The sequence below is a fragment of the Protopterus annectens genome, chromosome 4.part0 (assembly GCF_019279795.1).
Source record: "Protopterus annectens isolate FY-2018-M chromosome 4.part0, PAN1.0, whole genome shotgun sequence".
Classification (NCBI taxonomy): domain Eukaryota; kingdom Metazoa; phylum Chordata; order Ceratodontiformes; family Protopteridae; genus Protopterus; species Protopterus annectens.
Window position 1 is genome coordinate 972,981,565 of NC_056733.1, and position 15,174 is coordinate 972,996,738.

At 41.2% G+C, this 15,174-nt stretch overlaps 1 protein-coding gene across 1 annotated transcript in view; it reads left to right on the forward strand.

Moving 5' to 3' along the window:
- The window catches only part of GFPT2 (glutamine-fructose-6-phosphate transaminase 2), a 250,752-nt gene that overhangs the window by 159,885 nt on the left and 75,693 nt on the right, over positions 1-15,174 (forward strand). The window contains exons 11-15 of the mRNA XM_044068937.1: positions 2,354-2,449; positions 2,543-2,640; positions 5,425-5,545; positions 7,869-8,026; positions 8,125-8,239. Coding sequence (XP_043924872.1) covers positions 2,354-2,449; positions 2,543-2,640; positions 5,425-5,545; positions 7,869-8,026; positions 8,125-8,239 — 588 coding nt within the window. The remainder of the gene's footprint in view (positions 1-2,353; positions 2,450-2,542; positions 2,641-5,424; positions 5,546-7,868; positions 8,027-8,124; positions 8,240-15,174) is intronic.

The window sequence follows — 15,174 nt, forward strand, 5'->3', positions numbered from 1 at the left end:
CTCTCTCTCTCCTTCTCTATTACTCATCCCTTACAGGGCTATTGGTATTTACTTTTTACTGGTGGTGTTTTTTCCACAATAACTTGGCTCCCTATTTGGGGGGCTCCTGACATTTGTGGCAAGAAAAACTGATGTAATGGCGTCAGCTGCCTGATTTTATACCACTGACGACCTGACGTCAGTCCTGGAGCGACAGCAACCGACACAGAAATACTAAGCCTCTGGTATTCGGGCTGACTGAGGGCTACTCCTGGCAGGATAACCCAGATGTGATGACTGCAACAGTGAATATACTCTAACATCTACATTTATGGTAAGTGTACACAACTGTACTTTTTATGTAGTGTAAAGGTAGGTAGGTGGGCACTAATACTATTAGGGAGCCTCCCTGAGGAGGAGGAGGAGATTCTATTTGGGTTGGAGAAAATAATCCAGTCCAGGATTGAGCCATTGTCATTGCTTTCGTTTGGTCTTGCTATGGTCGTGATTAGCTGGGTAAAGTTATATAGGTTAATTGTGGTGGTTTAACAAAAGCAGTTAAGACTGAGCTTCAAATGGAGTTTTTCCTGAAGTTCACAGTTTCATTGTATTGGTCTCCATATACATACTTCAGATGTCTGAGCAGGTCATCAGGCAACGTTCCTGAGCCTACCCAGAAAAGCAGCAGCTTTAGCTAGTTGGTTTACCGGAAGAAGCCATTAAAAAATTATAAGTGTTTTTCTTGTAAATATTGTAGCCTTCAAAGCTTTGGCCAGCTAAATATGAGGTGTGTGGAAGATTTGGTTGGAGTGGTGTGTGTGATTAAAAAATTCAAGGAGTTTGTAAGCCTGCTGTTTTTTATTGTTGTACACTTTTTTTGGTAGAGTAATAGTCACTTATGTTTGTTCATCAGAGCCAGTGGGTAATGCTAGGCAAGTTATAAAAGTGTGAAAGGAAATAGTTCCCTATCAGGCAGTAAATAGTATTAATGAACCTGTGCAAGAAGTATTGTGTTTGCTTCCAGGTGAAGATTGTGTGGACACGTGCGTGAGTGTATAAATACATACGTATATGTCTAAATATAACCACACTAGAGGTGAAGTGTTTATGTGCTTACATCTTTTAAGCATGATTAATGTTAACTTTGCTACCATTTTTAAGGCTTTCAGTTGAAATACTTGCCATCATATGTGATCATCCCATTTGCTTCTCATCCTGCACCCCAGTGACCCATTTGCTCGGAGAGACGGAGAGAGCACTGTACCCCCCCCCCCCCCAGTGAAGGGAAGAGCCAGGTGATGGAGAGCGGGACAGTCTGCTGATCTTGAGGGCTGTCCTATTTCCACCTCTTGCTGTTTGGATGCTGCATGTACCTTGTGCCATGAGGTGCACAGATGCAGCTGTACATGCCCAACCTACTAAGGGTCTCTGCTGAGCGGCATATGTATGCTAAGCTATTGCTCTGTGCAGTATGGTGGCAGTACTAAGTGCAGCGAGCCAAGCTACCTCCATTCCTCCAAGGTGGATGATCATGCAGGTGTAGCTAAGTGCAGCGAGCCAAGCTACCTCCGTTCCAGCAAGCTACCTAGTTCCTCCAGGTGGCAGTCCTGAAGCTGTCACTAAGTGCAGTGAGCCAAGCTACCTCCGTTCTTCCAAGGTGGCAGTCCTGCAGGTGTCGCTAACTGCAGCAGTGAGCAAAGCTACCTCTGTTCCTCCAAGGTGGCAGTCCTGCAGGTGTCGTCAAGTGCAGCGAGCTAAGCTACTGGTGTTCCTCCAAGGTGGATGAGATGTAATTGGCTGCTTAATCCCGTCCTCCCCGTCTGGTCCCTCCAACACCATTCAACTAGTCGTACGTGAGTCTTCCAGGGAAGCAGTCAGGACGTATACTTCTGCTCCCTGGGGCTGGGGTTGTAACCTTGTTTAATATTATATAAATTTTCAGTGACCAAGGAGAGTTTATACAAATATGCAATAATTTAGCAGTGTGAAAGTATGGATACTTGTTTTTAGATCCCATCAACTCTGACAAGTGAGTACTTCACAAACTTAAACAGGGGTCTTATGTTCCCAGATGAAACCTGAAAATAAGTTTTACTGTTCGGTTACTGATGAAACTTTACTTTTCACCGATGCTTAGAAGACGTAAGTAACCCACCTTTATTCTATTAGTGCGTTTACCACAAAAATTCTGAAAAGACTGGAATGTTGTATAAATATCTGAGTGGTACAGGGCAGAGTCTGCTTTGACAAATCTCTTAATGTTTGAATTAAACAAAGAAAAAAATGTCTTGCTCACTTTATAATGAACTCATAAATGATGTACTGAACCATTTATAGCTGTGTCCTTTATTCAAGGCATGTTCTGTTTCTACAGGCAACTTCAGTGCATTTATGCAGAAGGAAATATTTGAGCAACCAGAATCTATTTTTAACACTATGAGAGGAAGGATTAACTTTGAAACTGGCAAAGGTAATGCCACTGAAATTCATTCAGCCATGACTTGATTTTGTAAAACAATAACTGCATATGTTGTATTCCTGTAACCATTGTGATTTTGTGCAGTTTTGTTAGGAGGACTGAAGGATCACTTGAAAGAAATAAAAAGGTGTCGACGTCTGATCGTGATTGGCTGCGGAACCAGTTATCATGCAGCAGTGGCTGTGAGTTGCAAAATATTATCTTGTGTATTGCACTGATATAAATGAATAGGTTTCGTGCCCACTGAGTGGCGCATAGCTACAGTTATCCCACTCCACAAGGGGGGATCCACCTTGGATCCCGGAAACTACCGTCCCATCAGTCTGACGAGCCTTATCTGCAAGGCCATGGAGCGTATTATCATGGAACTTATAAACAAAAATACTGGCAACCTTCAAACACTGGACCCCACCCAGTTTGGGTTCGTGAAGAGCCGATCATGTCTCCTAAACTTGATTGACTTCTTTGAATCAGTCTCCAGAGCCATGGACAAGGGTAAGGTGGTCCACACAGCCTATCTAGACCTTGCCAAGGCCTTTGACACCATCCCCCACTCTGGAATCATAGATAAACTTACTAAGCTGGGCATTAATCCCTACGTCACCAAATGGTTTGCTAACTGGCTTACTGATAGAACCCACACTGTAAAAGTAGCCGGCTCCAAATCCAGCTCCAGACAAGTGGAGTACCTCAGGTCAGGGTTCAGTCCTGGGACCGCTGTTGTTTGGCATCTACTTCTCTGAAGTACAGGCCAACACTAAGGGACTCTGGATAACAAAGTTTGCAGATGACTGCAAACTGGGAGCCATTATTGAATCCCCAAATGATGTGGATACTCTACAGAAGGGCCTTACAGAAACAGATGCTTGGTGCCAGAGCCATGGGCTCAAGCTCAATGCCAAGAAATGTATAGTTATCCCCTTTGGGAAAAAACATGTATCTATGAATTACCATATAGGTGGCAGTACACTAAACACCGAAAGTTTGATAAGAGACTTAGGGACACAGGTGGACAGTGGTCTCACCTTCGATAACCACATTGCCACAACAGTCAGGAAATCCTTCTATGTGGCACACCTCATCACTAAGGGCTTTTCATCCAGAAAAAAGGAGGTCATTGTCCCACTGTACTCATTCTCATTAGACCCATTATAGAATACAATGCCCCATTTGGTATGTACCTCTCAAGACATCTGCAACAACTGGAAAGGCCACAGAAATACCTCACTAAAAGAATCACAGGCCTAAAGCAGATGCCCTACGCTGACCGCCTTAAACTCCAGCTATACTCTGTCGCATATAGTCTACTCAGAGGCGATCTTTGCTTAACATACAAGGCCATGTCAAACCCAGAGCTGTTGGACATGCTACACTTAAAGAAATCCCAATCCCTCAGAGCCACACGCTGCAGGGATCTAAACCTTGTCATCACAATAAACAAAACATGCTGGAGGGATAGGTTCCTGACCCAGAGACTCCCCAGACTCTGGAATAGATTGCCCATACATGTCAAGCAGAGTGCCTCTTTGGTCCTCTTCAAAAGAAACCTTGACGATTGGATGGGAGAAAGGAAATTCACCCCGGGGATCACGTCAGTCGCCCTGCTAGACAGGGGTCCAGGGAAGTAAATAGTGTGGGAAGAAATAGCCAGGAATTGTTATGGCTAGGCTTGTATAGGCCCTAGGGCTGATAGCCTAGTACCAACCTATGAACCTATATTTATTTTATTTATGTAGTAACATTTGACTATCAGGAAAGTCCGACTGGGTAGAAGCCCATTTTCAGCAGAGGCCCAGGAAGAAAAGCCCCAAATTATTACAAAACATTTTAATAACAAACATTTTACAGTCTTTTTTAAAGTAACACAAAAAACAACTACAGTTTAAATAATTCTGCCAAATAAGACATAATATGAAAATGATGGCTAAGAAGAGATACAGGTTATATGACAATGATTTAATAGAGACTTTTTAGCCAGTTTTTAGAGGAATTAAAAGTAAGTTAATGTAATACAAATGGGAATTGCAACACAAAGTGAGAAAAAATGCAGGCATATGGTATAATTAGAGAGAAAGCTGGGGGAGAGAAATTGATAGAAATAAGGAAGTGAGTGAAAAGAGAGAGTAAGGAGATGTGAGGTATGAACAGGTATATGAAAACAGTACAATGTTTCTTGGTAAAAATAGTCCTTATTAGGAAGTAATATTCTTACCTTTTAGTCAAAAGTACATTATTACATTTTTAACATTAAGGTAACTTACAATATTTGCAGCTCAATTATTATTCCTATTTTTACTAAATTGAATATTTGAGCACCAGCTCCCCAGAGCCTGCAGGTCCCTGCTACATCACTTCACTGTTCTGTAGGATGGTCATGAAAAATAAATTGTATTTACCAGGGACAACTACTGTAGATTAGTGCCATCTCATGAGTAAGAGGACAGCACTAAAGCCACACTAGATGCTTTGTCATTGGTTTTGAAAAATGTAGTAAGACGTGTCATGCCAACCTAATGTTAAATGTACATGGTCCTCCCGAAGGCCTACAGTATTCATAATGTTCATATTTACTCCTAAATAATTGATAAGAATATAAATCTGTTGTCTAGAAGTTCATAGATTAGTACTAAGCTAGCTGCTCTTGGGGACCATTTTAAGCCTAGCCAATTACCCCATGTGAGAATCAAACCCTGCACCTTATGGCTGTAAGGTAAACATCTTGACCATTATTCCGAACTCCCACCCATTTTTCACTATTTTTTGGACAGGACAGAAAATAAGCCAAATATGAAATAATATAAGGCAAATTCAAGTTACCTGGAGTAAAATGTATACTCCTCAGAGTACCTTATATACCATTATACATTCTGTTACGCACACACACACACACACACACACCCCTAAAGTTGTTAGATGCAGAACTTGACAATATCTCCAACTGATTTTCTCTTGTGTATTTTGTCTAGACCCGCCAAGTACTAGAAGAACTGACGGAGCTCCCTGTGATGGTAGAGTTGGCAAGTGACTTTTTGGACAGAAACACACCCGTGTTCAGAGATGATGTTTGCTTCTTTATTAGTCAGTCAGGTAAATATAAATATTTACTGCATAGTTTTTCTGATCTATTTTGTCCAGCTGCGAGTAAGAATTCTGTTACTAAAGATGAATAAATACCTGTGCCACAGACGCTGTAAATGCCCTTTACAAAGGATCTGAAGTTGATGCATTTATGCTATTGTACTGAATAATATGACCATACTAGGTGTGTTTGCATGAAAGCTCTTCTTCCAAGTCTCTGTCTTATTTACTCAAAATGCGCATGATCACTTGCACTGCAAAGCGTTATGGGAATGTAATGTATCCTAATGAAGCATTAAATATCTTGCAGGGAAGGGCATTTGACTAAAACCATGATATCACAAACACATCTTCATAGTGCTTTGGTAGTAAGAGGTGTACGTGTTCTTTGTTCGTAGGTTGGTATTAGGCTATCGGCCCTAGGGCCTATACAAGCCTAGCCATAACAATTCCCTGGCTATTTCTTCCCACACAATTTACTTCCCTGGACCCCTGTCTAGCACGGCGACTGACGTGATCCCTGGGGTGAATTTCCTTTCTCCCATCCAATCATCAAGGTTCCTTTTGAAGAGGGTCAAAGAGGCACTCTGCTTGACATGTATGGGCATTCTGTTCCAGAGTCTGGGGAGTCCCTGGGTCAGGAACCTATCCCTCCAGCATGTTTTGTTTATTGTGATGACAAGGTTCAGATCCCTGGAGTGTGTGGCTGTGAGGGATTTCTTTAAGTGTAGCATGTCCAACAGCTCTGGGTTTGACATGGCCTTGTATGTTAAGTAGAGATTGCCTCGGAGTAGACGATATGTGACATAGTATAGCTGGAGTTTTTTTAAGGTGGTCAGCATAGGGCATCTGCTTTAGGCCTGTGATTCTTTTAGTGAGGTATTTCTGCGGCCTTTCCAGTTGTTGCAGATGTCTTGAGAGGTACATACCAAATGGGGCATTGTATTCTATAATGGGTCTAATGAGGGATGAGTACAGTGGGACAATGACCTCCTTTTTTTCTGGATGAAAAGCCCTTAGTGATGAGGTGTGCCACATAGAAGGATTTCCTGACTGTTGCGGCGATGTGGTTATTGAAGGTGAGACCACTGTCCACCTGTGTCCCTAAGTCTCACACTTTCAGTGTTTAGTGTACTGCCACCTATGTGGTAATTCACGGTTACATGTTTTTTCCCAAAGGGGATAACTATACATTTCTTGGCATTGAGCTTGAGCCCATGGCTCTGGCACCAAGCATCTGTTTCTGTAAGGCCCTTTTGTAGAGTATCCACATTATATGGGGTCAGATAACTGGAGGTACAACATAATCTGTCACCTAAAATTTGATAGTCATCTCAGCTTCACTATATAAAAGTATGTGCTAAACTGGGATCACTCTAGCGTATCAAACCATTTCTTACCAACAACACAAGATCAGCCATTGCTCGCTCCCAACTTCTATCCACCCTACTCTATGCATCTCCCATTCTGACTAATCTCAACAAAACTGAACTAAGCAAAATGGAAGCCTGCTATAACAGAATTGCTCGCTTTGCTGCAAATTGATCTTATAGAACTCATCACTGTACTGCTTTGAGACAGCTCCACTGGCTTGAACTGCCAAACCTCCTAACCTACAATCAACTCTGCCTCTGTCATTCTATCTATTACCTCCCCAATAAGTGTCCTGTCCTCAAAAACCTAGTACAACATCACTCAGCCAAAAGGCCTCTGATCATCAAGCAAACTGCTACTAGAAGTCACCAACAGCTACAATAGCTTTGGAGATGCACTATATAGTAGTTCAGTGGCTAAAAAATGGAACTCTGTCCCCACTAGCATTCAAAACACATCATCCAAAGCCTCCTTTAAAGACCTCATCAGGCAGCATCTCAAGCAAAGTTGGCAGTGCCATGATTGCTCCCCAGGCTAGTGAAAGTGGATAAGGTACACATATTAAACCTAGAGTACTTGATAACAGTTTCACTCTTACTCACAAACACTGGCTAATGTACAGTACTGTACCTGTGTACTACGTATGTATTCTACTTCTGTCCCAAATTTCAGCTGGACACCACAAGTCTGTTGATTACCATTTTATTTTTAAATTAATATTTTCTTGTTTGTTCTCTCCACTGTAACTGTTGATGTGCTGCATACCACTGTAAAAACATGTCTATTGTAATTTTTGTGTATACTGATCATGTCTAAATATCTAAATGTATCTGTAAATTTTTCTATGTGGAGCTTTTCTCCCCGGGCCTCCGCTGAAAAAGGGCCTTTTGGCTCAGGCAGACACTCCTGGTTAACAAATGTAAAATAAAATAAATAAATATATTCTTGGTAATTCTAGGGGAAACTGCAGATACTCTTATGGCTCTAAGATACTGCAAGGATCGGGGTGCGCTTACAGTTGGTATCACAAACACAGTGGGAAGCTCAATCTCCAGAGAAACTGACTGTGGGGTGCACATCAATGCAGGTCCAGAAATTGGGGTGGCAAGCACAAAGGTAATTGCATTCTCTTCATCTGTCAAACTGTATAGCAATATTGAAAAAGACCCACTGCACCAAATCATGTTGACCTTATCTTGTCTTTGCCAACACAGGCATACACAAGTCAGTTTGTTTCACTCGTAATGTTTGGCCTGATGATGTCGGAGGATCGCATTTCCTTGCAGGAAAGAAGGCAGAAGATTATCAGTGGCTTGCAGTCTTTGCCTGGTATGTTGTACTACTTGCATGCATTGTTAGGGAGAGGTTTATAGTAATGTTATCCCAGCTGTAGAAGTATATTACGTCAGCTCTTGAATCCTTTTGAAAGTAGCAGTATTTTTATAATGAAATAAAGTAGTCTGCTAAAACCATCATCATAATTTACTTTTGCAAGTTACATCTGCAGATGCTACATTTATATCAAGTAATGAACTTCAACCCCACTGTACATTTATAATTGTGGAGTGCAGCACCCTTTCTCCCATGTCTGTCCAGTGATGTATAGTGTTTTTCCTTGAATTTTGTGTTAGAAAAAGTTATGTTAAACCCATCTCACACATGCCCATCACAATTTTGACCAAGCAGTTTTTTTTTTAGACTGTTACTTGTGCATAAAGGAATTTAATGATTGTTACCATGTTCCTTTATTTTCTGAATGCTGAGTTCAGCCCTTGACTGTGGAAAAGGCATTCCTTTATGTGGCCACTGTCCACCGGAGAAAGGTGAAAATGTTAGTAAAAATCCACTGATCCATTAAAGATCTCTAACAATACATATGGTATCCTTATTAAAATTATAACCGCTACACTATGAATCAGAAAGTCCAGTAGTGAAAAAAAATCGTAATATTACTGAGAAATCTGTCAACACTGACTTGACTTTCAAGATTGTTAGACAAAATGAGCAGAGATTAAACTAACTTCCTGTAACACAAGGATATATGTCACATAATCCAAGGGGGAAAAACTAAGAATTTGCAGGGCTGAAGTTCAGAATTATGCAACATTGCTGTTTCTTGCATCATAGGCTATTTGCCCAAGGGCCTACACAAGCCTAGCCATAACAATTCCCTGACTATTTCTTCCCACACTATTGACTTCCTTGGACCCCTGTCTAGCAGGGCGACTGACATGATCCCCGGGGTGAATTTCCTTTCTCCCATCCAATCGTTAAAGTTCCTTTTGAAGAGGGCCAAGGAGGCGCTCTGCTTGACATGTATGGGCAGTCTATTCCAGAATCTGGGGTTATGACATCATGACATTTAGAGCAGAGAAAACACTCTAAATTTTCAAGACGCATTAAAATTATGCTGGGGCTCCTAAAATGCAGCAAGATTTGTGTATTCATGTTTTATTGATTTTATTTGCTAATCTGCCAGCAGAATTCGATAGGTTGTAAGGCAGGCATATGGAAACTGTGGCCTGGATATCTAAATGCTGCTGAAGGTACAGAACAAATCTGCCACGGCTCTGATTAAGAATATGTCGACATGCTTTACAATTAAAAAATGCTGACATGTCTGCATATTGTGGAATGGTCAAATAAAAAAGGGAATAAAAAGTGCTTAATTTTGAAAAAAGAAAGTTCTGTACTTACCGTAACATCCCATCTGTGTTGTCCATTTTCATTTTTCCTCAGTTGATGGGTTTGGATATGATCCCTCAGATCTGACTCTGCCATTGCTAAAGCTTGTGGCAACCAAGACCTCTTGAGCATCTACCTTGCCCATAGTGCATCATTACCCATAGTGCACCAACCCTAAGGTACCTCAGATCTTATTTGCTGATTTTTGCCAGAAGGGAAATATTAACTATGCATAGGTAAAGGAGGTGAAAAGTTGCATGCAGTCAGTACATAAGACTATATCTGGAGCTCAGTATAAAGTACACTGATGTCCCCTAAAGACTCATTCTTCCAGAAGTTTGCAAAGGTTGGGGGTTGGTGGGTGGGGAGTTGAGGAAGAATGAAAATGGGCAACACAGATGGAGCGTTATGGTAAGTACAATAACTTGTCTATCTGATGTTGTCAATTTTCATTTTATCCTGAAACTCCTGGGACTAAAGTTCCCAGCTACCTAAATTCCTGGGTGGACTCTAAGAAAGGATGTTCCTGAGCACAGTTACCAAAAGATGCTCTACCTCTGAAGACCGGATCCCATTTGTAATGAGTAATAAAAGGATGGGGAGTAGCCTGGGTTACTGCTGCAAGATGCCATCCATGAACGTCCTGTAAAGGAAAACCGAAGACGCTGCCATGAATCTACTTGAGTAAGGTCATACTGCTTGTAGTAATGTAACACTCAATTTTTTTATAAGTAAATGATGTACAATACATTAGCTGTGGCTAAGGTTACTTTGGCTACTGGTTTTCCCAATTTTCAATCCGCAAAGATAACATACAACTGGTCTGTTTTTCTTTCCTTTTGTTTTACGCAGGTAAACACTTAACTGTCTGTGAACATCCAGTAAATGTAACATGCATTCACCTTTGTTAGTGTATTTGGGGAAGAAAACTGCCAAATGAATGGACTGATTGATAGTGGATTCTGACACCACTTTGGGAGGAAAGGATGCAGTGGTTCATAATGTCATTCTATCCTTGTGAAAAATCAAGTGTGGAGGTTTTGAAGACAATCCTTCAATTTCTGAAATTCGTCTAGCAGATGTAACTGCTATTAGAAAAGACATTTTCCAAGAAAGATATTTAAGGTCAGATTTAACTGCTATTTCAAAGGAGGAATGTACAAGTGCCTGCAGTACCAGATTGAGGTCCCACATGGGAGTAGGGTCTTTAAAAGGGGGTCTTAAAGTAGAGTGCCTGGTATAAAAGTTCTGCACAACTTATGAGGCCACTGAGGTACCTTCAATTCCAATGTGAAAGTTTCATATCTCTGCTAACTGAACTTTAGCGGTTGAAGAAATGGCTCCTTCCTTAAAAAGGTAAGGCCAACAATTCAAGAATGTTATGTACAGGAGCTGAAAAAAAGGTTCAACATGATTATGATCTGTCCAGCACACAAATCCTTTCCATTTAATGAAGTAGAGTTTACATGTTGAAGGTTTATGGGAAGTTAGACGTGTATGACAGACAGGTGAAGAGAGCATAAGTCTAGCTATTAACGGAATTGGAGAAGCCAGGCCATCAGCCTGAGGTTTGATATGTCTGAATGGATCATGCTTGTCGGTTGAGATGGGATGTTATTGGATCCAGAATCCAAAGTTGGTGAAGTAAGTGAGGCCTAAGGAAGGGGAACCAAATCTGTCGAGGCCAGTAGGGTGCAATGAGGATGACTTTGCTCTTCAACATGGCAGCTTTCTTTAGGAATTTTGGAATTAGCGGGATTAGTAGATAGGCATAAAGTAGACCGGGGGCCAGTTGTGCAGTAGAGAGCGTCCCTCGGCGATTCCCCCTGTGGGGGAATTGGGGCAAAGAAGCTGTTGCATTTGTTGTTTAGGGGAGAAGTGAAAAGACCACAGGAAGGTTGTCCCCACTGATAGAAAATATCTGTCACATTCTTGTTGAAAGACCACTCCTGAGGTAGAAGAATACACCTGTTCAGCTTGTCTGTCACATTGGACTTGCCTGGAATGTGTATTGCTTTGAGAAAGTGGTTGGATGAGATCACCCACTGTGAGCACTTCTCAACACAAGGGGTAAGATCTGGTCCCTCCTTGTTTGTTGATGTACCAAACTACTGACATATCTGTTTGAACGGCAGTCGTCCCAGAAGGGGCAGCAGTCTGAAGAGCTTGCTACGCTAAGAGCACTGTTGTCATCTCTAGGATATTGATATGCAAATCGGCCTCTTTTGGGACAAAGTGCCTTGGACTGTTTTCCCCACAAAATGCCCCCCCACACACACACCCCAACTGGGAAGCGTTCATGGTCACTATGGCCTTCAGCTGAGGGGGAAACAAATGGATGGCCTTTATAGAAACTGATCTGATTGAATCCACCACTTGAAATCTCTCTTGCATCTGTGAGTGATTCGCATCAGAGTTCACATGGGTTGATAAAATATTGACCATTGTGTTGCTAGCATCTACTGTAGAATCGTCATGTAAAATCAGTCTAAAGTTACTAGTGTTACTGCCACTGACACTGATCCTAGAGCTTAAAAGACCAAGTGGGCTGAAATCTTGGTACTGCAAATTATGTTTCTGACCTGTGCTCTTATAGTTCTAACTCTTGAGGAAGGCAGTGGAGCTATCATTAACTTTGTGTGAAACAGTGCTGCTGTGAATTCCAACTCCTGTGTTGGTTCCAGTTGAGACTTGTAGTTTATGGTTATCAACACGTCTAGAGAACATGATATTTTGTCCTTCTTAATTAATGCCTAATAGGGGTGGTAATGAGTCAGTCCTCTAGATATGGAAACGCCCGGAATTCTTGCAGTGTCAAGTGAGCTGCTACTACTGTCATACATTTGGTGAACAGCCTGGGGGCTGTGGTGAGGCCTAAGGACAGAACTCTGAACTGGTATGACTAGCTCCCACCTGGAAGCGCAAGTGGCTTCTGGCTCATCTGTTCATCTTTATATGATAGTACGCATCTTGTAGGTCCATCGAGCACATCCAGTAGTCTTTGCTTAGAAAAGGGAGAATGGACTGAACCCTGACCATCCGAAACTTAGTGCGTCAAACTGACTTGTTTAAGTTGCTGAGATCCAAAATTAGTCTCCAGTACCCTGTTTTCTTTGGCACTAAAAAGAACCTTGTGTATGTTCTGGATTCTGTCTGGCCTGGTGGAACCTTTTGGATTATTTTTTTTTTTCCTAGCAGCGTTTGTATTTGAGTTGCTGCTTGTTCCCTCTGATTGCGTGGAACATTGGGGATTTTTCTTGAGATTGGTGGTGGAAGGAAAAAGGGTAGTGTATAACCTCCGGAAATAATCCTCTGCACCCAAGTATCTTTTGTTATGTTTAGCCAGGCTCTCTGGTGCAAAGATAAATGACCCCTGATTGCCTCAAGAAATGGGCATTTAGGTCTCCATTCATGAGCGCTGGTAGGGTCTTTCACAGAGAATCCCTGGACCCCTAGTTTTGCAGGCCCTCTCTGCTGTGGGGGTGATGTCGCCAATTGCAGTTCCCATTTCTGCCTCTGAGGGAGTTTCTCCATGTCCATTCTCGTAGCATCAATAACAAAATAGCTCACCTGCATGCCCTTATTGATGTTTATTCCTTTGACATCCTCTGTCTGTCTGAAACATGGCTTAATCCATCAATACAAGACAGTGCAGTTCTACCCCCTGGCTATAATATCATAAGACGTGACCGTAACACTAAAAAAGAGGAGGCGTAGCCATACTTTATAAAAATGGATTGCAAGTTACCTTGTTAGACTCCAAACCTCCACTTTGCAACAATGCAGAAATTCTTCTAACCAAGGTTCAGCTTAACAAAAGCAAAGCCATATATTGGGTTGGGAGGATGGCGTAATGGTTAAGGTGTTTGCCTTACAAACATAACGGTACAGGGTTTGAATCTCACAGGGGATAATTGTCTAGGCTTAAAATGGCTCGCAAGGGCAGTTAGCCTAGTACTAATCTATGAATCTATGAATCTATTATGTGTCTATCTTCCCCCAGGCAATAACATCAACACATTAGAGGCTATCCTCAGCTGGCGCTCAAGTAACTACCCCCAAGAAACCATTATACTTGGAGATTTTAACATTAACTGGAACTCCTGTATATCTGAGCAGCCTTCTACTCATGTCAACTTATATGGTTTTACCCAAACTATAACATCCCCAACCCGCACCAATAAAACTAACAACAAAACTAGTACCCTTGACTGGATACTCACTAATACCCCCCCCCCCCAACTAAACTATAAAACAGGCACCCTCCCTGAGGACATAAGTGATCACTTGCTTACCTATTTAATTAGAACAAAAACTGCCATCCTAAACTCTGCCATCTGTAGAACTATTTGCACTACCAAAAATTTTAACCCTGCTCACTTTCAAGCTGAACTAGTCACCTGTGACTGGTCACCCCTAAAATACCTCCCAATAGATAATGCCGTGAAATACTTTAACTCTAAATTTCTAACCATTTTAGACCGCCATGCCCCATTACGCAAAGTTAGAATTAGAACCAAACCGGCACCATGGCTCACCAAAATGACCAAACAAAAAATCCTCCAAAGAAATAAACAATGGGCCAAATGGCGCTCAACAAAAAGCTCCTCAGACCACCTGCAATTCAGACAGCTAAGAAATGAAACAAAAAAAGCCATATTAGCCGATAAAAGAAACTACTACTACCAACTACAACAAGCCAACCAAAATAATCTACTACTACCAACTACAACAAACCAACCAAAATAATCTACTACTACCAACTACAACCAACCAACCAAAATAATCTACTACTACCAACTACAACAAACCCACCAAAATAATCTACTACTACCAACTACAACAAACCAACCAAAATAATCTACTACTACCAACTACAACAAACCCACCAAAATAATCTACTACTACCAACTACAACAAACCAACCAAAATAATCTACTACTACCAACTACAACAAACCCACCAAAATAATCTACTACTACCAACTACAACCAACCAACCAAAATAATCTACTACTACCAACTACAACAAACCCACCAAAATAATCTACTACTACCAACTACAACCAACCAACCAAAATAATCTACTACTACCAACTACAACCAACCAACCAAAATAATCTACTACTACCAAGTACAACAAACCAACCAAAATAATCTACTACTACCAACTACAACAAACCAACTAAAATAATCTACTACTACCAACTACAACCAACCAACCAAAATAATCTACTACTACCAACTACAACAAACCAACCAAAATAATCTACTACTACCAACTACAACAAACCAACTAAAATAATCTACTACTACCAACTACAACAAACCAACCAAAATAATCTACTACTACCAACTACAACCAACCAAAATAATCTACTACTACCAACTACAACAAACCAACCAAAATAATCTACTACTACCAACTACAACCAACCAAAATAATCTACTACTACCAACTACAACAAACCCACCAAAATAATCTACTACTACCAACTACAACAAACCAACCAAAATAATCTACTACTACCAACTACAACAAACCAACCAAAATAATCTACTACTACCAACTACAACAAA